The sequence below is a fragment of the Asparagus officinalis genome, chromosome 6 (assembly GCF_001876935.1).
Source record: "Asparagus officinalis chromosome 6, Aspof.V1, whole genome shotgun sequence".
In the NCBI taxonomy this organism is placed as follows: Eukaryota; Viridiplantae; Streptophyta; class Magnoliopsida; order Asparagales; family Asparagaceae; genus Asparagus; species Asparagus officinalis.
The window spans coordinates 28,937,717-28,965,620 of record NC_033799.1 but is presented as its reverse complement, the minus strand read 5'-3'; the positions used below and the strand labels follow the sequence as shown (position 1 = coordinate 28,965,620).

The window sequence follows — 27,904 nt, the reverse complement described above, 5'->3', positions numbered from 1 at the left end:
TTGTCCCCTCATCGACAGTTTCTGCAATTGTAACCATGGCTTGGGGCTTCATAGTCATCACTGTCATTGTTGAATTCATCCAGTGGAGTCAGATTACATCGTTGGCAACCATCAACGCGATTTTAAACTCCGATTGTATTTAGATGCTCCATTCCCAATGTTAATCGATCTATGGTATTCTTAATCTGATTACCATCAGTCTTTAACACATCAAACTTAGTTTAGAAAATAGGGGTTTCGTTGCCTGCTATCGTGGCGAAGAAAAATGGCTCTGATACCAATTAACGCAGCGCGGAAGTAATAAAGCTCAGAATCGACCAATGGTTCTTCTTTGAATCCAAAAAAAATTATGTTCGAATCCATGAAGAAAATATATAAAGAGAAAATTTTATTGATGAAAAGTTATGCCTTTAGGTCTTACAATCCTCTACTTAAATAGAAAATAAACAAGACTCCTAGTAGAACCTAAACTTTACCAAAAATAAAAATAGCAAAAACTCACCTTAAAATACTCTCTATGATTGGGAAAACAGATCAGACAAATTTAAAATCAAATCAAATTTATTTTCTAATTAAAATAGACTCCTAAAACATTATCTAAAATAGTAAAAAACTAAAAAAAACTCTGATACCTCTCAATCCAGAGGGAATTTCGTGAAATAGACGGTGGCAAATCAAACAACAATTGATTTAATTGACTCCGTCTCAAAAAAATACGCGATTTTTGTATACAATTCGTCCAATTTCGATGTACAGTTTGGGAGATATGACCCGTTATTCGTTGCAAGTTATTTTCTTCTGCCAGTTCCGCGTTTGGGCTTCTGACGGTCCAGTTTCTCCATAAATATATCCGCAGTGTGTTTTACATCATTATACTAATATTTTCATTTAAATGGAATATACTCATATAAACTTTGACAAACATTTTTCACACATCCATTTGTCTGAAAGTCACTTTCAAATTTGGAGCGTTTGGTAAGTGGAGTGTTTTTTTGTTTCCGTGTCTTTTTAAAAAAAAATCAACCAAATGCGTTTGGGAAGTGAAGCGTTTTTTTAAACTGACCGTATACAAAAATAAAAAGTCCAACGGAAATCTCAAAACACCATATTGGTGTTTTGAGATTTCCGTGGTTTTTTCTCCCCAAACCCATCTCCGCCCCGACACCATCGCAGCCACTCCTCGTCGCCGCCCCGACCCGTCGCCCAACCTCCTACCCGACGATCGTCACCGCAGACCTATCTCCCAGCCTCCGACGGGAGAGAAGCAGGGACTCCGAGCTCGAGGCGAAGTTCCCCCGTTCTCGACGCCAGTCGCCGACGACTCCAACCTCTCCTCCCCCCTCCTCAAGATCCTCCCTTACTCCATCTCTTCACTCTCCTCTCCCTCCCAATCCGTCCGCAAAACTAGTAAAATCCCCCAAATTCTAGGGTTTCTCCAAAACCCTAACCCTAACCCCTTCCTACTTTCCGTTCCTAGGTTCTCGAGATTTTGAGTCATGTGAACAAGCGAGTCAAGCACCGGCCGGAGATCGGGCTGCCGTTCTCGGAGATATGAAGGGTTTACTGTGAGCTGTTGGTGGGTCTTGGGAAGCTGCCTCAATAGCATCAAGATATCATTTTGATGATTGTTACAAAGGTATGAGTGGTTAATTTTAGCTGCTTCATGAAAATCGTTAGTAGTTTGGTCAATGTAGAAGATATTATTTTGGTAACAATTAATTCTAACTTATGTTGCATATTCAAGAAATTATTTGAACTATGAATCTGCTCTGTGATTATTGGACTGTCTTGCATGTAATTGAGCAAGGATGCATAATAATTGAGTTTGACAAAATTTTCCAGTTTTGAAAACACTGTCTTGCATGTAATTGAGCAAGGATGCATAATAATTGAGTTTGACAAAATTTTCCAGTTTTGAAAACACCGTTTGAAAAATAAACACCTTGGTATGGACAAAATTTTCCAGTTTTGAAAACACCGTTTGAAAAATAAACACCTTGGTATGGTGTTTTTAAAAAAACACAACAAAAAGAAACACTTTGGTTACCAAACACTCTCGCTCAATAGATTTTTGCGCAAATAACTGCTATTCATACACGCATCACAATGCACTAGGCATACTAATAATTAATAATAATGGAAAGATGAGAGTTCAACAGTATTTTTTTGAGGGACTTAGTCCTTTCATCCAAGAAAAAAAATTGAAAAAATAGATCTTTAGTATTTTTCTTAATCTGTACCATATGATCAAGTAAAAAAAATGAAGTGCTTTATTATTGCGAGTAACGAAGCGGTAGAACCTACGCCAGACGGCCCGACAACAGCTTCTCCATATTTACATTCACCGAGCGAAGGTCCGTGAGCTTGTTTGGTCGAAATTAGAATTAATCAAGTAAAAGTAATTGCCAAATGCAAGATTAAGTGTGGCATGTCCGATGAACTCTAGCTCTGGTAGGATCGGATCCATGGATTGAGTCCAAGTGAATGATCGGTTCACACTGATTGATTCTCACCCCTCCACGGGATCAACGGTGGAGCCACATAATGTCCAGTAATGTAACTGAAGAAATTACAGAAACTCAGAAGAATCAGGCAAACCAGGCGGCGGTCGACCGGTCCGGTCGACCGCATTCGTGCACAAGGCTTCCCGTGCGTCAAAGCCAGATTAGTTGCCAAGGGATATGCACAGCTTGAGGGCATTGATTACAACGAGGTATTTTCACCCGTTGTGAAGCATTCGTCGATTCGGATTTTATTGGCGTTGGTGGCACAGTTGGATTTGGATTTGGTCCAGATGGATGTGAAGACAGCCTTTCTACACGGTGATTTAGATGAGGAGATCTACATGACACAACCACAGGGTTTCAAAGCTGCAGGAAAGGAAAATTTGGTTTGTAAGCTGAAGAAGTCTCTTTATGGTTTGAAGCAGTCACCAAGACAGTGGTATAAGAGATTCGACGGCTTTATGATTGGCCGAGGGTACACGAGGAGCCCATATGACCCATGTGTTTATATGCACAAGCTACAGGATGGTGAGCTCATATATTTGCTTTTATATGTTGATGATATGCTTATTGCTTCCAGGAATTCTTCGGCTATTCGAAAGCTGAAAGAGGAGTTATCATCCGAGTTTGAGATGAAGGATCTTGGAGAGGCAAAGAAGATATTGGGTATGGAGATCGAGCGAGACAGGGTGAAGGGGAAATTGAAGCTAACACAGAGGAGTTACTTGCAGAAGATGTTGAAGAAATTTAGCTTTGATGGCAATGCAAAAGCAGTTAGCACACCATTGGCTCCCCACTTCAAGGTTTCAGAGTTGATGTCACCTATTTCAGTTGAGGACAGAGATTATATGTCGAAGGTCCCATATGCCAGTGCAGTAGGTAGCTTGATGTATGCGATGGTGTGTACGAGGCCAGATTTGTCACAGGCCGTGAGCATGGTATCGAGATACATGCACGACCCCGGGAAGGGTCACTGGGAGGCCGTGAAGTGGATTCTATGGGATGTTCGAGGCACCGTGGATGTTGGTTTAGTGTTTCAGAAGGATGAGAAGGACGGGCAGGCTTGTATTGGTTATGTGGATTCAGATTATGCTGGAGATCTTGACAAACGCCGGTCTACGTCAGGTTATGCTTTTACATTGGCAGGTGCACCTGTATGTTGGCGTTGCACGCTTCAGTCCACAGTGGCTCTCTCTACTACAGAGGCAGAGTATATGGCAGTTACTGAAGCTATTAAGGAGGCTTTATGGTTGCGTGGATTATTGGAGGACTTGGGGATTGCTCAGGAGACTATTCGGATATATTGTGATAGTATGTCGGCTATCTATTTGGCGAAGAACCAGGTTTATCATGCGCGCACGAAGCACATCGACGTCAGATTCCACTTTGTACGGGACGTCTTGGATGATGGAGATGTCATATTGGAGAAGGTCCACACAAATGACAACCCTGCAGATATGTTGACCAAAGTTGTTTCAGGAGTGAAATTTGGTCATTGTTTGAAGCTTTTGAACATCCTTCAGTGCTGAGGCCTTTGGAGGCCATTAATATGAACTACGTTCGGCTTGATTCCTTGGGCAAGATGATACGTAGGCAGTCTTTCAGATGCAGTCGGTTTGATCAGTTGATTCAGATGGGGGGGGGAGATCGCGTTTTAGCTCGAGTATTGTTCCTGGACTTGTTGAGGAACTATTGGATGATTTGGTGTCGGCTCAGTTTTTGGTGGAAACATTCGCCGAGGTGGAGAATTGAAGAAATTACAGAAACTCAGAAGAATCAGGCAAACCAGGCGGCGTCCGGTCGACCGACGCTGTTTTGGGCTGGGCTTTCAGGTTTTCGACCCGATTCGTTTTGTAAGTTCTATATATACCTAAACCTGTTTGTTTAGGGTAGAGGTTGGACGAATTTGAGCAGCCAAAGAGAGAGAATCATTGCATCCAATTGTGAGAGAGCTTTGAGAGATCTAGAGCTTTGTTTTAGGGTTTGGTCTGAGAGATTTGTAACCCTATTTGTATTCTCTTGATTTCTAGTAGAAAGAACTCCCCCCTCCTTGCCCCGTGGACGTAGGCAACTTGCCGAACCACGTAAATTCTTGTTCTTGCTGTGATTGTGGTTTGCATATTATTTGTGGTTTAGTTCAAGTTATTGTTCGTGTTGCCCTAGAAAGCTTCCGCCGCGCACAACAGTAACATGACATGATTGATTACTTATTTTATGCATATTTTTATTTACTTTTAACTTATATTTATTTTTTAAGAAACCATTGGAATTAGCGTAAGACACCACTAAAGGACCAAAGTTGTATAATTGTCAATGTACATTCAAGATACAACTACGATAAATTTAGAAACTTCAGAATTGTGTTGTTAACGTGGGAGGGCCATGCTCTTGTACAAGGGGTTCAAGGGGTACATATGTATGCATGGGAGGAGGCTCTTGGCCATGTGCTGTAGGAGGGCCATGCTCTTGTACAAGGGGTACAAGCATGTGATGAGGCTCTTGCCCATGTGCTGTGAATGGCTGAGAGGGTACAATCCTCATAGTGGAACCCCCCTTGGTGAACGTATGCAAGTTTGTCGAACCACGTAAATCTATTGTCTCGCCTTTCACTGAGAGTTAGTATTGTTTGTAGGTTCACTCGACAAGTCAGTCTTAGAACTGATGAGAGGTTGAGCTGGAACAAGAGTTTGCTATTGCTTTGTAGATTCCCTCGATATTTTAGTCTTAGAACTGATGAGAGGAAGAGTGTATATTTCACTTTGTTGAAATACCTCACTTTCGATTCTTGTTTCCTTTGAGAAATAAGAATTTCACTATCTATTCTAGTTTTCTTTGAGAAACAAGAATATAGAAGTTAACTTGTGCTTTTATGATAACAAAAGTCAGGGCTATCTCTCAGGTGATATCGCTTCCGCGGCGATGGGCGTGACTCTGTGCCCAACAGAAGTAGTACTTTCGTTGATTCAAATTGAACTAGAAACGAATTTCTAAAGCTGATTAAAAAAACACCGCTCCACAAGAGGCTCAACCATTTACAAAATAAAACACTAGTAACTTTCTCTAAACATTGGATTTAAAAAGCTCCCATACATACAAAAACTCCCCTCCTTACAATCATTCTTGCACTCCCCCTAGTTCTTATGATCAATCGTCAAACTCGTGCACTCCCCTCCACAGCACTGCCAATAACAATCTTGATCGGAGCTCCCACTCTCGATATTATCAGACTCATCAAAGCTCGAAGCTTGTTGCAGCGTGTCTCTGATACGTTTTTGTTTTGAAGAACTTATGCTAATGAGGTCTCCATTGAGGAACACCTTCATGATGTTTTTCGTCCTCTTGACCGAATGGTTGAACTTAGTAGATTCTATTTGCTTTTGGGATTTCTTGTGTAGAGCTGTCTTGATTGTACTTTCATAGTTTCTCTTGTGATGATTGGCGCCAAAATTGATCTAAATACCTGAATTAAAATAAAAAAAATATAATTTCATCAACGAGAATTTAATATAGAAAATTTATCAAATGTCTTAATTTTTAAACTTATTTTTTCTGTACCAGCTAATTTGATCAATTCCATGGGTAAGCTTTGGAACATGTGAATTAAATCTGTATTCGATAGTAGAATGCACAAACTAATTATATTCCTGTCTATAGTGAATTGTCATATATTATCATTCTACAATGTATAAGCTATTTAAAGCACATATATTTTACCCCTGTTATAAAGGTATGTTTGCTTCCTCTCTTCCTCAAGAAGAAGATCAGTTCACATCTCTGGTAATAACCACTCATTACAGTTATGATTCATACTAATAATATCTATCATATGTGAATTACACTTATTCTCATTTTTAATTTAAGAAATCATAACCGTCCACTGAATTATATATACTTATGATTAAACAAGTAATCTCTCTACCATTAAACTTTTAGCATTCTGCAATTACTTTATGTTTGTTAAATAAATAAATTTCAACAACAAGGCAAAAATATTTTCTTAAGTAAAAGAAAAGTTTATAAATAACATACAAAATTCATGTACCTTCCAAACGATCTCAAGATTCAATCCGGAATCGATATAAATTGCTGCAGCAACAGACTTTATAATATCAGCCAATACTTTAGGAGCTTTCTTTGTATTTCCTTCGTAGCTCATCCGGTCGATTTCGATGTGTCCTTTAGTCGTAACAGACCGACTGAACTCCTGCACCTAATAATAGAGAAGATAAATTAGTTAGAAATGTGAAAAAACCAAGATTTAAAGTATAGTTTTGCAAAACCATGAAATTTTGTGGTTTTTGCAGAACACCCTCTTAAACTTCAAAATTCGTGGAAACCCCTATATTTTAGGGAGTTTAATATGTTGGAGAAAAATTGGGACCAATTGGTCAATGAGCTTTAAATAAAGGATAGGAACCAATTTAACCCAAAAGGTTTAGCTATTAGGTTTTGACCTTACACGCCCAATTATTTAACCATCTCCAATGTGAGACTATGCTCACATAAATAACCAACCTCTATCGTCCCTAGACCCTTTAATGACTTGGTCTGAAAACTAGAAAGAAAACAAATATGACTACTCAATGCCCTCAAGATATTCCACCATGTATTGGCTAATTCGACCATTACTACTCCTACAAATATGACTACTCAATGCCCTCAAGATATTCCACCATGTATTGGCTAATTCGACCATTACTACTCCTAGAATCAATCTCAGACACCATTCACAAGATATTCCACCATGTATTGGCTAATTCGACCATTACTACTCCTAGAATCAATCTCAGACACCATTCACTGTCTAACAATCATCCTCCTTGACACCTCTCATCTTTGCATTGAATTTTATTTTGCCTTCAGCCATGACCATGGCCCTAATACAACTTGTTCTTGCGGCCAAATCGAGTGTTCATTGGCTTGAAATAGATGCTAGGAGCCAATTTAACCCAAAAAGCTTACGCTATTAGGTATTCAGCTTAACTCTATTCGACACTATCACTCTTTCTCAAGCTTTTTCAATGTGGATTTAAATCTCTTCCCTCTTCGCCAACAACCCCACCTTCATTTGTGAGTATAGCTCATTATTCACAAGAATTGATGGACCATTCACTAAGTTGGTCTGAACTACAACCATAGAGAGTTGACATGGCTAGTCAACACGAAAATAGTTTTATCAAAGGTTTTAAGCAAAACCATCAAAGTTGAGAGGGATTTTCTTGATATTTCTCCTAAACATATTAAAACTAAGATAGCTAGCTATGCTTACCATATGATCAAGTTCTTCATTATTGCAACGGACGAAACGGTAGAGTCCGAGCCGAACTGCTGCACGAGCCAACTTCTCCTTTGATACGTTTGTGCCACGAAGGAACGTCAGCTCACCAGGGCCGATATCAGGGTTATTCAAGTAGAAGTAATTGGTGAATGCAAGACTAAGAGTTGCATTTCCCAAGAACTCGAGTCTCTGGTAGGATGCATGGGCCAGGTACGAGGAGTGGGTCAAGGCCTCCTCAAGTAGCCTTGGGTCACAAAAATTGTAGCCCAGGGCCCATTGGACCTTGGCCACATTGGGCCACGGTGGCCCACCTTTAACATCAAAAGATAGACGAAGAGATTTTGCTAGCATGCACATAAACATTCCACGCTCGCAAAAACTCTCCTTATGGTGGTGACACACGCAGGATATATGATTCTCGGTGTTGTCGGACTCATCGAAGCTTGAATGTTGTTGCAGCATGTCTCGTGTTGCATTGAGCTTGACAATGTGTTTGTGTTTCGACGAACTTATACCAGCAAGATTTCCATTTCCATCGACAAATATCTTCATGATGTTTTTCGTCTTCTTAATGGAGCTCTTAAACTGAATGAATGATCTGTGCTTCCTGCGTTTCTTGTGTAAAGCTGATCTAGATTGCTCTTTCATAGCTTCTGATGTGGTGATGGGCGCTAGAATTGATCTAAATACCTAAATTTATAATCGAAGAAACTCAATAATGCTAATAAGAACTTAGAAAAAGATGATTTATCCATGATCTAATTTTTAATTGGATTTATTTTTGTTAAACCAATCACAAATCTATCCTAAAATAGTCAAAAAATGTTTCTAATAGAACAAAGGTAGGTTTGACAATAATTTAACAAGAATTAAGGATTAAAAATGTCTAAAATTAATATGTGAGCATCACATAATAATTTTTGGAGAAATATTTTTAGCCCTACGTTATTTGAGTGCAAAGGAGAGGAAAACTCTAATGTATTTAAGTCTTACTAGTTGAGATACACGTGCAATGCACATGGTTGAATATCATGATTATTTAAATTGATAACAATAGAGTAAAAATAAAAAAAATAAAGTTTTTTTGTGGCATCAACTCAATAATCTCTCTCTTAAATAAATATTATCATTGTTTTCTTCAACCCAGACTGTGACCACGTAATCTACTATTTGTGAGTTATAAACATATTAATCTAATACAACACCTTTATTTATTAGTTTCTTGAAGTCTTTAAAAGATGGGTGATCATTCAATTCGTAAAAGAATTTTGCATATGAATTTACTTGCAATATGTCCATTAAACTTTTAGTTGTGGTTTGACTCATATTCACATTAACTTTTAGTTATTGTTTCACTCATATTTATATTATCTAATATTCTCATTCAATTTTATAGCCCATTCTCTGTATCATAGAGGTAAAACTGGAAGTATGAAGAATTATTTTCTTACGAAATTAGAATAGGAAGATTATGATATATTTCCCTATGTGCTTTAAATATAATTTTTTTTTGATACAAGGTCTCTATCAAATCTTACCCTAAATGATGTGAATAAAAAATGCTATTATAACTCACTTGCCTAGGACAATTATATTGTATATATAATACATAACTCATCTGGAATATCCACATCTGCTAAGTGGATTTTGTTGATGTAAAAGCAACATGTTAGAGGCTCGTATTCAAACTTTTTGACTCTATAAAAGACACAAGAATTTGGAGTGCATAGCTTATATATTGTAACGAACATACTGATTCATGAAGAAATTTTCCTAATAACGATATTATTACAGCGATATTACTATATATGACATTTTTAAATAAATTATAAAGTATATATATGGAAATCTCAATGCTTATAGTTAGTAGTTGGGCTCCAAAAAATATGTTAATTTTACATTATAGTTTGTTATTTGTAGTATTGTTGGTAATGTCGTTACCTTTCTTTTTTATCTTATTATTCATACTTTTCTGATGTAAGTTCTCTTTTGCTAATCACTCAATTTGCTATATTTAATTTTTATAGTATTAAAAGTTAGAATATTCTCTTTTACTTAAAAAATATTGATATAATTTTTTTAAAAAATATATACACATAGTAGCAATATTATGTACTTCAGTTCACTCAAACATTAGCTTGAAGCTATTTAGAGTGAGGTCCTTTCTACGCTAAAATGGTGATATAGTGATTACAGAGTCTAAAAGTCAAAGAAAAAATTTCTAAAAAAAAGTAATTTAATGTGTAAAATTAAGAAGTAATTTGTAAATTGTACATGGGCAGTGCAGATATGTATAAAAAGTAATGTATATATCTTCATAAAAACTTCATAGTGAGTGACCAAGTATAATCATCCTAATTTAAGCATAATTAATTATTATTTTAGTCATAAAAACTTCATAGTGAGTGACCAAGTATAATCATCCTAATTTAAGCATAATTAATTATTATTTTAGTTACTAATTTGATACGCTTAACTATGAACATAATTAATTATTATTTTAGTTACTAATTTGATACGCTTAACTATGAAATAAATCTCCAGCAAAAATAGCAATTAAGATTGTATTATGCTCTAGATAAATAAATAAATGTTATTAGAGCTCATCTTTATATTAAATTTAAAAGTAATAATTTAAATTATTAAGTACCAAATATTAGCTCATGTGAGAAAGTAAAGTAATCTATGGTCTATATACGTTTATAGTCAATCAATCAAACATATTAGATTTATGATGACCACAGTCAAAATTATATGGTGGGTTCACATTAAATATAATTTATAAAAAAATAGTACATTAAATCAAAAACTTTTTAACCACTATATAGATTATCTTAATTTTTTTACATATATAAACTATATTGCCTAGGAATAGTGATGTGCGCACTTAACTATGGTCTAATAATCTTATCGTCATTGTTTCCTTCAATCCAGATTGGTCTACTATTTATGAATTATAAACACATTAATCTAGTACAACATCTCTATTTATTAGTATCTTGAAGTCTTCAAAAGATGAGTGATCATTTAATTCGTAAAGGAATTTTTATATGATTTTTTTCCATATATAAATTACACTGCCTAGGAACAATGAAGTGTTGTACACTTAATTATAGCTTAATAATCTTAAGAACTACTTACTCTTTAATATCATTATTAATTGACGTATTTATGCATTACACTAAAAACACAATAAAAATTTAGAAAACTACAAAAGAAACACCCTAAATTTTTTTAAAAATTATAAAAAACACCCTAAAATTTTGTAATTTATAAATACACAAAACTATTAAACATTACATTGAAATCAAGAAAATACAAAAAATCATTGAAATTTTTTAAACTTTGGAGAGGTAATTTACAATGTGCTAAACTTGAAGGGTGTTTTTTCCGTAAATTTTAATTTTAATAGATTTTCAATCATTTATGTTCTTTTCAAAAAAGTTACGGGTAATTTTGACCATGAGAGGTTTTTCCTAAATCTATACTTTTAAAGTGAGTATGATATTATTTGTAAAATTTTAGTTTTCTAGGGGTTGTTAGTAATTTTGTATATTCATTTTTGCGTCCATAGGTTAGAAATTCTCATGGTATTTTTTATAAATTATGAATTTTAGGGAATTTTTGTAATTTTTTAAACTTATAAGCTTTTTTTACAGATTGTAAATTATTTATAGACTATTTATAATTCATATGCTTTCAATTTACTAATGAGTTTGAAATTCTTAGGGTGTTATTTATAAATTTTGAATTTTAAAGTTTTGTTTGTAATTTTTGAAACTTCAAGGGTGTTTTCTTTAAATTATAAATTATGTAGGGGATATTTATAATTTCTATATTTTCAATGTACTATTAGGTTAGAAATTATCAGAATTTTTATAAATTTACAATTCTGAGGGTTTAATTTTGTAATTTGTAAAAAGTTCAGAGTGTTTATTGTAAATTCCATAAATTTTCGGGGGTAGTTTGTGTTATTTGTAGGTTTTTAGTGTGTTTATAAGTTTGAAATTTTGAAGGTGTTTTTTATAAATTTTAAATTTTTAGGGGTGTTTTTGTAAGTTTTTAAAACTTACAAGATATTTTCTTCAAAGTCAAAAAACTTTTAGTTTCTAGCTAGCATATATTTTTTAGATTTCTCACTGAATTGAAATAAGTAAAATTTATAATTTTTAAGATATTTTAATAAAATTTTAAATTTGTAGGGGTGTTTTTACAATTTAAAAAACTTGGAGGATTTTTTTTACAAAGTCCAAAAAATTTTAGGTGTTGGTTAGCATATGTTTTTTAGATTTCTCTGTGAACTGAAATAAATAAAGGATTTGAATTATATCAAACGTATTTTCTTTATCCAATAACATGTTAAGTCTCATTTTAAATATGATAAATCATTTAGTTACTAATTCAAAGAAGATAAGATAATTAGAATAGATTAGGATAATAATGTAATATTTAAAAAAATTGAGGGTAATACTGGCCATGAAAATATTTTCCCGAACTCGTACTTTTAAAGGGAGTATGATGTTTCCTAAGTATAACTTCTGGAGCTAAGTTGCTTCCAAGAAGAGCCAGTTAACATGGTCTAGTGTGCTCTAACTATAAACTCTATGATCAAATGAGCATTACAACCAGGTATGAAACTATGAACTACTACGATGTAAGGTGAGGCTGTATCAAAACTATTGCACCATTAAACTTGGAGTCCCAAGAGCCACTTGATCGTTAAAATGAAAATTTATGAATTGGCTTGTCCAACTGCTTCGTTGACACTACGGAAGCTCAACAGACTAGTCCAGATTTAAAGTGCACCAACATAGCATCAGTCTATGGTGACCCAGAAAGTATAAAGTATACCTGGTTTCATGGCATTAAATATGCATTAAATGAATGTCACTCATTAGATAATTAAATTTCGGAATTCATATACATATATAAAGGCTAACATCCTTTAGGTACATATTTATTATTATGGACGGCCTTCACTAAATGCTTTCTTTCTAAGGTTCATGCCAAAAAGCCAAACTTCTGTGGAGCTAAAATGCTTCCAAGAACAGCCGGTGAGAATGATCTTCTAGGGTCTATGAGTTGACGAACACTATAAATCGACCTATGCAACTATGGATTAGTATAACAAACAACAAAGCATTGGTCTAGTCCAACTGCACCGTTAATTAATACAATTGAAGCCCAATAGCTTTTTTGGAGCTAAAATTAATTGCGTAGTGAGCTTCAACTAGGAGCTCTATGTGTGGACGAGCTCAGCAATTCTGTATTTTGAAATGAAGGTTCGAGCCTCCTTATATATATAAGCCTAGGGGAAGCCCAACAATTTTCGTTCACATTTATTGAGTCGAGTCTAAGGGCATATTTAGCTTTGATTGAAGGTAATGGAACATTACTGGAAAATAGGGAAGAGAAAATAAGAAAAGATAAAATTCTCTTCACCTAGATTTTCTCAAATCTAGAAAGTAACAAATTTTGTATTGTTGAGAGTGAACGGAAAGAAACTAGAGGGAATATTGCACTCCTTAAAACTATCCAAACTAAATGAGTGGTCTTACCGACCTTCTCTTTTTTATTATTTCCCTCAATCTAATGAGTGCCTAGAGGATTCAAACCACTGGACAGTTAAGCCTATGTGGAGAATTCAGGAAATTCTAGTTTTTGGTCCATATTTTGCAGATTCTGTCATAATCGACTCATGCACAGGTATAAGTCGACTTATGATAAGTCAATGGTAAGTTCACTTACCTTATGTTCTGGAATTATTAGTTTTGGCTCAGTCAAGTCGACTTATAGAGACTGTTAAGTCGACTTGTGGTAAGTCGACTTGTTCCCACTACTAAGTTGATTTACGTTCTGTTCTTCAGTTGTTAATTTTCGCTCTGCCAAGTCGACTTATAGTCCTTGATAAATCGACTTATAACGGGTTTTCTGCACAGTTAGAGTTCCTATTTGGATTCTGTTTGGGTTTTTATTTTGTTATAAATAGGAACACGATTTTGAGGGTTTCTGAGCAGTAAATTGAGGATATTTGGAGTACAGAAAAGAGATATTTTCTGAGCTATTGGTTAGGATTTTATTTGGAGAGAATTAGAAACTTGTTGGTGAGATTAATTGGTGAGTTTGAGTGATTTGTAATCTCAGTTTGTACTCTTCTTCTCTATTAGTGAAAACCACATCTCTTTCTTACCCCGTAGACGTAGGCAACTTGTTGAATCATGTTAAAATTAGTTGTTTGTGTTTGTGGTATTATTTTGGTTTGTTTGGACTTCTCTCGGCATTTGTTTGATTTGGTTTCTCAAAGCACATCGGTTTAGTTTTGGCTTCTGCCGTGCACAACAAGTGGTATCAAACCTTGGGCTATGCTTGGGCTAATTGGAGGAGTAGATCGCTTTGGAAGTTCGTCTAGGGCTTCAGTTGGTGATAAATGTGAGATTTTTTTCTATTTATGGATCTCGTTTCCGTCGTGTGGGGTGGGATCTTTCGGAGTTCCTTGTTAGGGTTTCAGTTGGAGGTAAAAATCTCTCTTTTTTAGTTTAGATCTATTTTTTGTTTGTTCTGTATTGTTTTGTTGGTGTTTTGAGAAAGATGGTCGAGAAAAAAAAATTAGGGAGGGTACTTCCGGCGTGAAGACCGTTCAAAATTTGAATATCCACTCTATGGAGATAGATACGGATAAGTTTAATGGTACAAATAATTTTGATCTTTGGAGATGTGAAGTCTTGGATACGCTCAACACGTAAAATTTGGAAGATACATTAAAGTTGGACGGGAAACGGGCGACACTGAAGAGAAGGTTTGAAAGAAGATGAATAGAACGGTGTGTGGTGTGATTAGATCTTATTTAACTCAAGATTTGAAATATGATGTGATCAATAAGACTTCGGCTAAGAAGATTTGGGAGATCCTAGAGAGCAAGTATTTAACCAAGAGTGTAGAGAACCGCTTCGCTTGCATTTGAAGAGGAGACTTTATCGCTTTCAATTAAAGAAGGGAACCTCCATTGATGATCACATGAATCACTACACGAAGCTTCTTGCGGATTCGGCGAATATAGATGTGATGATTGAAGATGAGGACAATGCGTTGTTATTGTTGAGTTCCTTGCCCGACGAGGAATATGAGATATTCGTTCTTACTATTATTAATGGGAAGGCATCTCTTTCATATAGTGAGGTCACCGTTACACTTGTGAATTATCAGCTTCGAAAGAAGGATAATGAGACTTCAGTTGAGCAGATAACAGGGGCATTGGTCACAGGAGCAAATAGTCTAAACCATGGTAGAAGGTTGTAGTCTAGAGGGGCACATCCTGGAGTTCGTAAAAATTAGTGTGCCTTTTGTAAAGAGGATGAATATTGGAAAGCCAAATGCCCAAAGTTGTTTGATCGAGCCGGAAGAATAAGAGGAAAGCTACTCAAGCTTCAGAGGTGAATGTTGTCAAGACTAGTGGTGACAATTCAGATTCGGATTCTTCAGGCTACTCATTAGTACTACCGTCAGTTTGTGTTGCTGACTCTACATAGTGGATGTTGGATTCGGGTGCTTCTTACCACATTTGCCCTAGGAGGGATTTGTTCTTCAACTTTCAGGAGTTGGAAAGAGGAGATGTGGTGCTCATGGGTAATAATCATGAATGACCTATTTGTGGTATCGGTACCATTCGTATTAGAATGTGTGACGGAGTGATTCGGGAGTTGGACGAAGTAAAGTTCGTTCCTCAGTTGAAGAAGAACATCATTTCACTTTTTTGAAGGCAGCAGGCTATCGTGTGACCTTAGAGGAGCATCTTTGAAGGTCACATTTGGGTCCTTGATTATGATGAAGGGCATCAGGAGGAAGGATTTGTATTATTTGATTGGGAGTATGGTGTTTGATAGAGAGTTGACGACTTCTTTGGATTTAGCTAGACTGTCGTATTTGTTGAGGCTAGGATATTTGATTGATTATGTCATGCATTGGTTGTTGATGAGTGCTTTGACCTGCATATTAAAGTCTTTTGAGTACATTGGTATGAGCGAGAAGACCGAGGTAGAGTTTGGCACTTCTATCCATCGATCAAGGGGTCTTTTAGGTGGTGTTCATTCAGGCATTTGGGGGCCTTCCAAGGAGGCATCATTGGGAGGTAACCGGTATTTGGTTTTCGTAGTTGGGGACTATTCTAGGTATTAGTGAGTTACAACCAAGTCTCGTTGATGTGAAGTCCTAGAAGTCAACAATAGATGGAGGAAGTGTGTTGGCAGAAAGGTAACCCGTCGTTTTGTTTTTGATAGGGGTTCTTTATTGTATTTTTGCCGAGCTCATGGCAGTTTGAGATACTTCATTAGAGAGGAGACATTGGGGCAACGAGATAAGACGACAGTTTTGATGGGTCGTTCCTTGCTGGAGGAGAATCGACGTTAGTTGTCGAGCATTGGATTGCAGAGGAGTTTTGGAGCTTCGACATATTTGGGTCATCTTAGTCATAGGTTATCGACTGTTGCGTTTGGAGATTTTGGATCTGGTGGAGCTGATTCAGATTTTGGGTTATGTTGGATGTTTGTTACCCAATATTTGGTCACACCGAGGATGTGAGATTTAATCTGATAGCACATTTAGGATTCAAATGCTCGTTTGGTTATCAATTGGGAGACTCTGATTTTGTTCTGAGCAGGAATGGAATGTCACATTTAACTCTCAGCAGGTGGAGAGTGTTGATCAGATTGTTGGGATATTACAGCGGGTGGAGGGTGATGCTACTCCATGTTGGGTGGGGATTACTCTACATACTCCAGATCATACTGCATTGGTTAGGATTCCAGTTAAGATGACACCGTTTGGGGATCATTTGGATTTGGATGCAGATGATGAGTTGGTTTTAGATTCGAGTGCAGTTGGTGGATATAATTTTTATTTGGATATGGCCATTGGTTCATCTCAGGTGGAGGTGTTTAGTTTGTTTCACTTTGGGTCCATTGGGAGAGCTATCTGTTACAGATTCGTTGGTGATGTTAGAGGAGGGTTGAGAACTCTTCTATTGGATTGAGGGTCTTTGGAGGCCGTTGAGTGAACTACGTGAATGCTTGATTCCTTGGGCAAGAGGATACGTAGACAGTCATTTATGATGCAGCCGATTTGGTGAGTAGATACCGATGTTTGGAGATTGATCACATTCTTATTTGGGTCTCGACTTGTTGTTGATTGAGTTCGTTGTTGTGATTTTGTTTTACTTCGTACTGGACACAACAAGTAAGACATTTGGTTTGGTTGGTGTCGGCTCAGTTTTGGAAAAACTTCGCTGAGGTGAAGATTTGTGGAGAATTCAGGAAATTCTAGTTTTGGTCCAGATTTTGCAGATTCTGTGTCATAAGTCGACTCATGCACATGCATAAGTCGACTTATGGTAAGTCGATGGTAAGTTGACTTACGTTCTGTTCTGGAATTGTTGGTTTTGGCTTGGTCAAATCGACTTGTGGTAAGTCGACTTGTTCTCACTGTTAAGTCGACTTACATTCTGTTCTCCAGTTATTGATTTTTGCACTGCCAAGTCGACTTATAGCCCCTGATAAGTCGACTTATAGCGGGTTTTCTGCACAGTTAGAGTTCCTATTTGGATTCTGTTTGAGTTTCTGTTTTGTTATAAATAGGAACACGATTTTGAGGGTTTCTGAGCAGTAAATTGGAGATATTTGGAGCACAGAAAAGATGTATTTTCTGAGCTATTGATTAAGGTTTTGTTTGGAGAGAATTAGAGATTTGTTGGTGAGATTAATTAGTGAGTTTGAGTGATTTGTAATCACAGTTTGTACTCTTCTTCTCTATTAGTGAAAACCTCATCCCCTTCTTGCCTCGTGAAGGTAGCCAACTTGCCAAACCACGTTAAAATTGATTGTTGGTGTTTGTGGCATTATTTTGATTTGTTTGGCATTTTCTCGACATTTGTTTGATTTGGTTTCTCAAAGAACATCGACTTGGTTTTGGCTTCTGCCGCTCACAACAGCCTGGAGCCCAATATCCACATAACTCTTATATAAAAAATATATGTTATTCTAGTCAACCTCTCTATTAACGTCACGGAACGCCAAACGATTAGTCCAACTTCTTTACAGGAAATAACTCTACCATAAATAACATTTTATTCCTTGAGCTACATTTTTGGTTTTTTTTTTCTTTTCTTAAGAAGCTGTAACCATCCATTAAACTGTTCACGCTTATGATTAAACGAGTAATCTCTATACTATCTGGGAACAATATAGAGAATCATATGATTGGTTTGTATATGTTAAAAGAATTTAAGTACAATTAGATAAAAAATACTTAAATAAAAGAAAATTTTGTAGATAAGTGATAAGATTTAAAACCTTCCAAACGACCTCAAGATCCAATCCAGAATCAATATAAACTGCTGCTGCAAGAGATTCCATAATATCGGCCAACACCTTGGGAGCTTTCTTTGCACTCCCTCTGTAGGTCATCGGGTCAATTTCACCATGTCCTTCACTTATAACATCCCAATTGAACTCCTCCACCTAACAATAGAAAAAAAAACATGAAATAAACCTTTCAAATATTTGAATATTAATTATTCATTTAGAATGGTCTTTTATGAGTGAAAAACATTGTAGCATCCGTACATGGTATATTGACTAATTATTTCATAAGTAAGTATTTGAAAATTAATAATATAGAAAATATTATTTACTAATAATTTCATAAAAGAAGTATATTCGCGTACTCGTGATAGAAAGGCAACTATGAAAAAATAAAAAAAATAAAAAAGCCACGACTATGGGTAAATTTTAACAAACACCCCTAAGCTTTAGTGTAATTTGCACAAAACCCTCTTGAACTTTGAAAATTAGGGGCTGTTTGGTTCGCTATTATAAGGAGTGAAAAACTCGGAAAACCCCTCCACGTCAGATTTTTAGTCCTCCACGTCAGTTTTTTTATTTCCGTCCATTTCTTTGTGCCGCTTTGGTTCGCTCGGAAGGAAGAGGGAAAACTCTGCTGAAATCGCCGCCAACTAAGATTTTTTTTCCTCTCCGATTTCCTTTCCTAACCAAGTGAAATTGATGAAAACTCTGTCACGTCAGATTTTTTTTCCTTCTCTGCTTTGTTTACAAAAGTTTTGCTTTTTTTCCATGCGAACCAAACACAAGAAAAATAAATACATTGGTTTCCCACCATTTTTTATGTGCGAACCAAAGCAAAACAATCTATTTTTTGAAAAAGTTTAGAAAACTCAAAACTTGTGTTTCTTTACATGGAATTGCATTTCTCTATATCAAGGAAACGAACCAAACAGCCCCTTAGAGAAAACTTTGTAAACTTTGGAGCTTTTAGCCAAGGTTTTAAAATTTTAGGGAATTTCGTGAAACTCCCAAAGTTAGGAGGGATTGTCTTCTCGAGGGTTTTATACAAATCACCCCCGATTTCAGAGGGATAAATTTTGCCGATATTCACCCTAAACATTGTTAAACCAAGAAAGCTAGCGATGTTTATTTACCTTAAAATCAAGTTCTTCAGCATTGCGGCGAACAAAGCGGTAAAGCCCGTGCCGGACTTCTGCACGTGCCAGCTTCTCATTGGACACGTTCGCGGAGCAAAGGGCCGAGAGCTCGCCGCGACCGAGACGGGGGTTATTCAAATACAAGTAATTGGTGAATGCAAGGCAAAGAACCGCATCCCCGACGAACTCAAGCCTCTGGTAGGATTCATGGGCCCGGTCCGAGGAGTGGGTCAGGGCCTCCTCAAGGAGCCGGGGGTTGCGAAAACGGTAACCCAGGACCCATTGGGCCTCGACCAGATTGACACGCGTCGACTCGGCTCCGAAGATGAGAGGAGGAGGCAGAGGTCGAAGGAGAATATTTTCCAGGGGAAGAGATTTTGAACGCGAAATCGCCGCTCTGCGCTCTGATCTTGCTCTTGATCTTCTTGAGGACGTCATGCTGTGATTACGGTCTCTCTCTGTTTTTCTCAGGGGTTTGAGGGGTTGAAGTGTGTATTAATAAGAAATTTGGGTTTTGAGTCTCAATAGGATTTGGATTAGGGGAGAGTATTTGAATCCGGAAAGGACTGTTCTGTAGTAGTTTGAGGCCTATGAGCATTAGGATTTTGGGTGTGCGGGGTTGGATTATAAGCTGAGAAAGACAAAATTTAGAAATGTAATTCCTCAAACGAAAAAAAAAAATCGTTATTAAAGAACTGTAGAAATACAACAAACAAAAAGTGAATAAAGATAATTAGTCCAACAATTATTAGTCAAAAGGAAAGAAAACTGGGGAAGAAACCATCAAAAGATGGTCTCCACCTATTTTCTCAAAAAAAAAAAAAAAACTCTGAAATGAGTTTTTTAGAAAATGAGTAGCATCATTTAATAAAGTGCTGACATCTCATCTTATATTATCTCTTTAGTTAAGCGTCAAGATAAGAAAAAACTCCTACACAGAGGAGAATTAAAAAAAAGTTAGTTTTCCTCAGTTTCCTACGTTTAGTTCGCCAATAGAAAGAGGGAAATGTGAAGGGGATCGCACTCCACGTCACACAAAATGGAAAATTGGTTTTCACAACTCAAATTTTGGTAGAAAATACATTAAAAGTGAATAAGAAAACCCATCTCACATATTTTGGAGTTACATACCCTCAAATGTTCATATTTTAAAATTAGTACCTCAAAACTTTAAATATTTAGCAAATTATAACCTCAAAATTAAATTAGTCCCTCCTATCTTTAAACATTTTGACATTACTCCCTCAAGTATTCAGTATTTCAAATTAGTCCCTCAGATCTCTAAACAATGTGTAAATTACTACCTAAAATTTAAAAACAGTTCTTCAAACCTTTAAATATTTTGAAATTGCTCTCTCGAATGTTCATAATTTGAAATTAGCCCCTCAAACCTCCTCACATATCAATTGCATTCTTCTATTTCCAAGTTTAACCAACTAAGGAATGTGATGGAAATTACTTATACCCTATGTTTTTTGGCAAAGCAAACATAAAAAACACTTTTTCTGGAAAATGAAGGAAACATGAAAAAGTGAAAGAAAATATATTTTTTTATCGTGAAGGAAAACAACCAAACAGGCCCTAACAGTTTCCCTTGTATTTTGTGGCCACCAAATAGGAGGTTTTGTTGAAGGTCTCCCTCTGATTTTTTTTTTTAACGAATTTGACTTTTCAACAATCTTGTGGGCTGCTCCCACATGAAGCATGTGGTGTTATCATGCAATATTTTTCATAAAAAAAACAATGTTATGTGTGAATTCAGCAAAGGTTAGCTACAAAGTCTAGCTCACCATCTTTTGCAGTTTTGCGGGATATGTCACTCCCACACACGTACGAGATGAATACCTTTAAATTCACTTTAGTTCTCTGAATAAGATCAGAGTAGCAGGCAGAGCAACAAGAAGCATAACTATTTCTAAAAAGCTAGCAACATAACTCAATCACATAGAATTGAGTTGTTACAGATAGAGCAAAAGAGAGGAGAGAGAGAGAGAGAGAGAGAAAAGAACTAGTCTTTTGTTTTGTGAACGTGGGGGCCACCCACGTGATTTTGTAAGCCTTCGTTTCCTTTCCGCGTGAGATTTCGGGCCGCTAATCTCATATAAATACCAACTATGTTTAGCCTAGGGTTAATAGCAAGGCAGGGGAATAATTCAAGGCGGCTGCAGAGGGTTTCGCGAAGGAGGAAATTACAGAGAAAAAAAAAGTCGGCTGACTTTTCTCTTGGCGGCGGACGAAACTGCAGAAGAAAAAACGAAGCTGCTGTTTTTTAGTTTTTTGTGTATCCATTTGATAATCATATTTTTATTACAATTTTATATTCTCATTATCTATTTTACATGAATAAATATACCATTAATAATTGTTGTTAGCTTAGTTTCCACATAATTGAATGAAAATATAAATAAATATTATTAAATGTAAAAACCCCTCAAAATATCTCTTCTCTATTTTGTAGCATTTTAGAAGCCCATGAAGCAAAAGCTTAAAAGAGGAAAATGATTGAAGCCCAAAGAGCATGAAGCCAATCAAGCAAGTGAAGAAAATGATCTGCAGCACATCATGTTACAATTGAACCCAAAAGCCAAATGTCCCAAAACGTTATGGCAGCTCCTCCTCTTCAATTTCAAGTGAAATATTTGAGTTTCAAAAGCCCAAAAGAAGCCAACACAAGCTCCTCTTTATTCTAAAGTGAGCTTGAAGGCCCAAAGCCCATCAAAAAAATAATTACACTCATTTTCTCTCAAGGACTGGACTTAGGACTGCAATGGACAGACTGGCTGCAGTTGGAATGGAGACCGGACTTGCTTTGCTTGCTGAGCTTCATTTTCGGTTTTGAAAATGAAATGGGAAACTCCAATGGGCTGGACCTGATGCAAGACTTGGCTTTTGCAACTTGGATGCATCGATGCCTGCATCGATACCTGCATCGATGCCTGCATCGATACCAGATTACTGTAGCGTGCGTCAATGGCTGATTGTGCTTGTCTTGGGGCTCTCGTTTGATCCAATGGCTCTCATTCACTGATGTTTACTATAAATAGGGGTTGAGAGTGAGGGGTTAGAGGTGTGAAAATTTTTGTAACTCCTTTTGGAGAGGAGGGCTACTCTTAATTGAGAAGGCCTTCCAAAATTGTAACTTTAGTTGCAATTAATAATAATAATTTTTTCACCACTTTAAATTTTTCTCTTCTTCTCTTTGTTGGATGATGAAGATGAAGATGAAGATGGAGAATTATTTGAAGGTTTGCATTTTCTTTTATTTCTTTTTTATTGCTTATTAGTTTAGATTTATTTCTATGCTTGTAGTTATATTTTATTTTCTTGTTAAATAGCCAAGAGGCTAGAACCCTCTTGCCTTAGATTTATTTCATGCTTATAGAGTGGATTTATTTTCTTGCATTTAATTCTTGTAATTTTATTTTGTAGTTTAGATTTTGCAATTTATTTTGTATTTTAGATTTTGCAATTTATTTTGTAGTTAGATTTTAATTTCTTACACTATTCACCTTGAGGCTAGAACCCTCTTGGGTTTAGTTTTTCTTTTTGTTTATTTTTATTTTGTTTGATTCGCCTTTAGGCTAGAACCCTCTAGGGAATCACCCTTTTCTAAGAAGTGGGTTCAATTGTAGATTATCCATATCTATAATTGAATCCACCATCTTTAATTTCTTGCATTTTCTTTTATTCTAGAATTTTGTTCTTCATTCTTGATTTTTTATTTGTTTCTTGATTTTATTCATTTTTCCTTCTCACCTTATTGATCATACTCATTCTTTTTCAAATCCACTCTCACTTACACTTTGCACCTATTTACACACCATTTTCACTTTCTCAATCTCTTCACAATCACATTCACTCATCAATCTTATTTGTCACGCACACAACCTAAGAACCGATTTTATAATTTCTCCTACAAAACACCTTCCTCGTGGATCGATATCTTTATACTATAACTTGACACGGTTGTACACTTGCAACATTTTTGGTACATAATTATGCCGTATCAAGTTTTTGGCGCCGTTGTCGGGGAAGGTGCTTAAGTAGGTTTTAATTATTTTGGTTCTTTAACTTGTGTATTTTTTGTGAAGGAAAAGCTTGGAGCTTGAAGATCACGGATTGGAGAACTAGGATTTGAAGATTTGCTTTCGGGTAAGTCCCCTTTCTAGTTTTTAATTCCACCCTTTAGCTACTTCTTCACAATTAGAGACAATTAGGACTTAAAAAAAGAAAGGATTTTATTTTTTGTTAACCATAATAAAATTCATCCTCCACTTTGACATTTACTAGCAAGATAATAAATTCAAACAAATTTCCCCCTTCTCATTTGTTTGATTGTTAACCTTAATTAAAAAAAAGATTTTTTTTTTCTTTTCCATCCTTTTAAGTTGCTTTTAATTCATAGGGTTGCATTTCATATTGATAGTAGGAATTCACCAAGTGATTTGAGCATCTTGATTTGGCACACACTTAAAAATATTTTTAAGGGCAAACCCCCATAATCAAGATAAGGTGAGGGATTTCATCACCCTTTCCTTAGCCCAAAAATCACTAATTCCTCACTACACCACCCAAGCCTAATAAAACTCATTAGACGTTGGCCCCTAAGGATTCGAGCTCAATAAGGAACAAGAAATCCTTAAGTGAACCGGTTTAAGTTTTCTCAGATTAGTTGGTGTCTAAGGCAAGGTTTAGGGGTTGCGTAAAGCGCTCCGCAAGGAAAGAGGTACTTAATTGATCTTTGATCACCCTCTAGTACTATCCTTACCTGGCTAACTACCTGGGTAAAACTTTGATCTTTTCATTGTAGGAGTTTTTGGTTAGGAGCTGGTCTAGTTGAGTTAGACTAAACCCTAGAATTAGAGTTGATTGAAAAGTGATTGCTTTGATTTGTTTTAGTTAGGATTTTTCTTTTTCTTTATCTTCTCATAAAAAAACTAATTTTTTTATTTTCTTTAAAAAAAATAAAAATAAAAAGAAATATTTTGGTGTATGCAACAGTGGATTAGGGATAATACACGTCGATTAATTCGCTTTGAACCAATCATAGAAATGGAGCATCCTAATTCACCCGTTCTTCATGATATGTGCTATCCCATTAGGAATGTAATTCCCTCATGCATTAGGCTCCCCGAAACAAATGGAATAAATTTTGAGCTTAGACCGCAATACATAAATATGCTTCCCAAATTCCTTGGTAATGAAACAGAAGATGCATATATTTTTATTTCGGAATTTAAGGAAGTATGTATTATGATTAAAATGAAGATGCGGTTAAGCTTAGATTTATTCCATTTGCTATTAAGGATAAAGCTAAAAAATGGCTGTACAGCTTACCAACAAATTCCATCTTAACTTGGGATGAATTTGTCACCGTTTTTCTTAAGAAAATTTTCCCTATTCATAAAACGGTAAAGCTTAGGAACAACATTCAAAACTTTAAAATTATCCCGAGAGAACATTTTTGGAAGTATTTTGACCGATTTAAAGATATTCTCATCCAATGTCCTCATCACGGTTTAGAAAAATGGCGATTGTGCCAAATAATTTATGAGGGATTAGATTATTCTGCAAAAACTTCCTTAGAATCAATGTGCCACGGGGATTTTATGAGGAAAAATGCTGATGAAGCTTGGGAGTTTTTAGAGAGTCTTTCTGAAAAAACAATGCAATGGGAACACTGTGATGATAGGGTTTCATCAGTTCCCCAATCTAAGTCTAGTGGTCTTTCCTTGGAGTCAAACATTGCTTCTGAAGCGAAGATGGCGACGATTCTGCGGAGGTTAGAAGCTTTAGAAGTTAAGGAACGAGCTCTAGCTCAAATCAATCATGTTTCTGCCAACGGATGTCATAATTGTCAGTCTCCTACCCACGTTTCAGAGGAATGTCCTCTCCTAGGAAACAACAATACATTAGAACAGATGAACGCTGTATTCTAGCACCCTAGAAATGATCCATTTTCTCCAACCTACAATCCAGGTTGGAGAAATCTGTTGACCCTATAGTTTTGATGATGATTTAGCAAACAATTCATTACTAATAATCTCTCTAGTGTTTCTAGTTTCTTTTCAGGTATTTCAAGTTCACAAGTCAATCTAGCGTTAAAGATTCAAGTTCTTTTTGTGTGGTTCTACCTAGGTATATGTTTAGTTTACCTACATATATTGTATGATTGTATTCAAGCTCAATATATATACACTTAACACGATTTATAACGTTTTCTATCATATAAATGATTTTTCATTAACCGTTGCTAAAATATCTCTATCCCTTTTTTTTTTACAGCTCTTTCATGTTTCACTATATACGTATAATATATGCAAATATATATATGTGAATATTTACATGTCTGAATCAAATTTCACTTTCGTAAATTTACAGGTTTTCTAAGCTGTTTTCAATAACAGGGAGTTTTAGCAAACGAAAAATGTTTTTCCAAAATTTTCTTTTCAAACATGCTTATTTCATAATTTATAAACTTTCCCCAAAGTTTCACTAATTTTGGATATGATCTGATATTTTTAACGTTTTTTCAAAACTCCCCAAAAACCTGTCAATTTTCTCATATCAGTTTTCGGTCGACCGATACGGTCGACCGACAGACTGTCTGTTTCTAAGAAAGTTTCCCAAAGTTTTCCGGTCGACCGAAGTGTTTTCCGGTCGACCGGAATTTACGTCGGTCGCCCGAAATTTCCCTTCGGTCGACCGAAAATTACGTCGGTCGACCGCCAGCTTCAAAACTTGTTTTCTTACGTTTTTTTGAACTAATCGGTCGACCGTACCGGTCGACCGACGAGTTAACAAACTGAGCCTAACGGCTAGTTTTTCAAATGGGTTTTTTCGTCTTTTTCTCACTTCTAGCTGTTGTATTGGGGAGCTATATATACCCAATTGCTGCTCCTCTTCTAAAAAAGCTAAGAAATCCAAGTTTACTGTTTAGCAAAGTTTTAATCGCGTTTAAGGGCTGTTTAAGAGCTGTTTCGTTAATCTGTTTTCAAGTGAAAGTTCTCTACAACAAGAAGAGGCTCTCATATTCCATTGGGATCATACTCTTCAGCTCCTCTTGTTCATTGAGAAGTTTTTTCTAAACTCTTTCCATATAGCTTATTATTTCACTTTCATTTGATTAGCTATATTCATTTAAGTTATTTATTGAATTTGATTCACTATTATCACACATTTATTGAGCTTGATATTTTTCATATTATATATTGTGGGTTTGTGGAGTGTGATTTAGTGAGTGTGAGCTTCATTGTGTTCTCACGTGTCAATTGAGAACAAATTACTGTATTTGACTTTTGTTTGTGAGAATCACTTGTAATACACTTGTACACCGAGAGAAGTGTGAGGAGAGAGAGACGGGGTCAAATCCAATAGGAGTGGCGTCGATTGACGAACCTAGGGAGAGGTTGTAATCGAGCACTTGAGGAGGAGGACACGGGCTAGATTCCTACACTTAGTGTGTAAAGTGTGATTGTTGAGTGATTGTGTAGTGTGAGAGTTTTCGGTGAACTTGTAAACCGAGTGTGTAGAAGTTCCGGCTTCCAAACCGGATTGTGATAGTGGATATCTCCTCGAGGTGAGGAGCGGGGACGTAGGTCGTGGGGACCGAACCTCGTAAACATATCGTGTGTTTGTGTTTTGCTTGTCTCATATTTTATTTATGCATATTCTTATTGTTCTTATTGTTCATATCTATCTCTTGCAAGAACATATTGATCTATATAATTTTAATTAGCTTTTAATTAGGATTAGATTAGCATAAGACCCTAATCACCCCCCCTCTAGGGTCTAACAAGAGTAATCAGGTTTATCATTCTTAAAAAGCTTCCTTTTAAATTAGTAGAATATGATGAATTTGAAGATATGTTTATTTAAAAAAAATTCTCGTTAAACCTGTCAACGTGATATTTTAAAATATTATCATGAGGAACAAGGAAAAATAATTTCTTATTTTAAAAATTTAAACTGTAAATTTTCTTTAACTTCTGATATTTGGACATCTAGAGCACAAACTGGATATTTATGTATCACAGCACACTGAATTGATAAAAATTGGCAAATGTTTAAAAGAGTTGTTTCTTTTATTGCAATAGAAGAGTCACATACTAGTGCTAATGTTGCAAATTTAATAATTGAAGAACTTATGAAATTAGAAATTACAGAAAGAATATTTTCTCTTTCACTAGATAATGCAAGTAATAACAATGTAGCTGTTGATTTTATCAGATCAACTTTATCATTGCCATGTCATGGTGATCTTTTTCATATTAGGTGCATCTGTCATATTTTAAATTTAATTGTTCAAAGTGCATTTACTGAAATTAAACCCATGATAGAAAAGGTTAGAACAGTTGCTTACATGCATAGTGCTTCTGAACAAAGACTTAAAAGATGGAAACAATTTTGTAAAAGAAAAAATGTAAAGCCTAGACTAATTCCAAAAGATGTTGACCATAGGTGGAATTCCACATATGCAATGTTAAGTGTAGCAATAGAATATAAAGACATTATAACTGATTTTATAAACTATTATGCTTCTAGTTCTAGTTCTGGTAGCACTTATGGAATAACTGAAGATGAATGGACAGTTATATGTAATTTAAATGAAATGTTACAAGTTTTTTATGATGC

At 35.8% G+C, this 27,904-nt stretch overlaps 1 protein-coding gene across 1 annotated transcript; it reads right to left on the bottom strand.

Annotated features, from left to right (window-relative positions):
• LOC109844878 (endoribonuclease Dicer-like) lies at positions 5,502 to 19,889 on the bottom strand. Its single transcript, XM_020414047.1, has 5 exons — positions 19,268 to 19,889; positions 18,123 to 18,290; positions 7,774 to 8,472; positions 6,547 to 6,714; positions 5,502 to 5,964 (listed from the first exon to the last, which is right to left on the bottom strand). Exons 1-5 carry the CDS (start codon positions 19,706 to 19,708, stop codon positions 5,872 to 5,874), a joined length of 1,569 nt encoding a protein of 522 aa, XP_020269636.1. The 5' UTR covers positions 19,709 to 19,889; the 3' UTR covers positions 5,502 to 5,871.

Coding starts and splice junctions, on each gene's coding strand:
- LOC109844878 (XM_020414047.1), bottom strand. CDS start 19,708: ATGACGTCCTCAAGAAGATCAAGAGCAAGATCAGAGCGCAGAGCGGCG. Junction 18,291..19,267: donor CTGAAGAACTTGATTTTAAG/GTAAATAAACAT, acceptor TTCTATTGTTAG/GTGGAGGAGTTCAATTGGGA. Junction 8,473..18,122: donor ATCTTGAGGTCGTTTGGAAG/GTTTTAAATCTT, acceptor TTATAAATTTAG/GTATTTAGATCAATTCTAGC.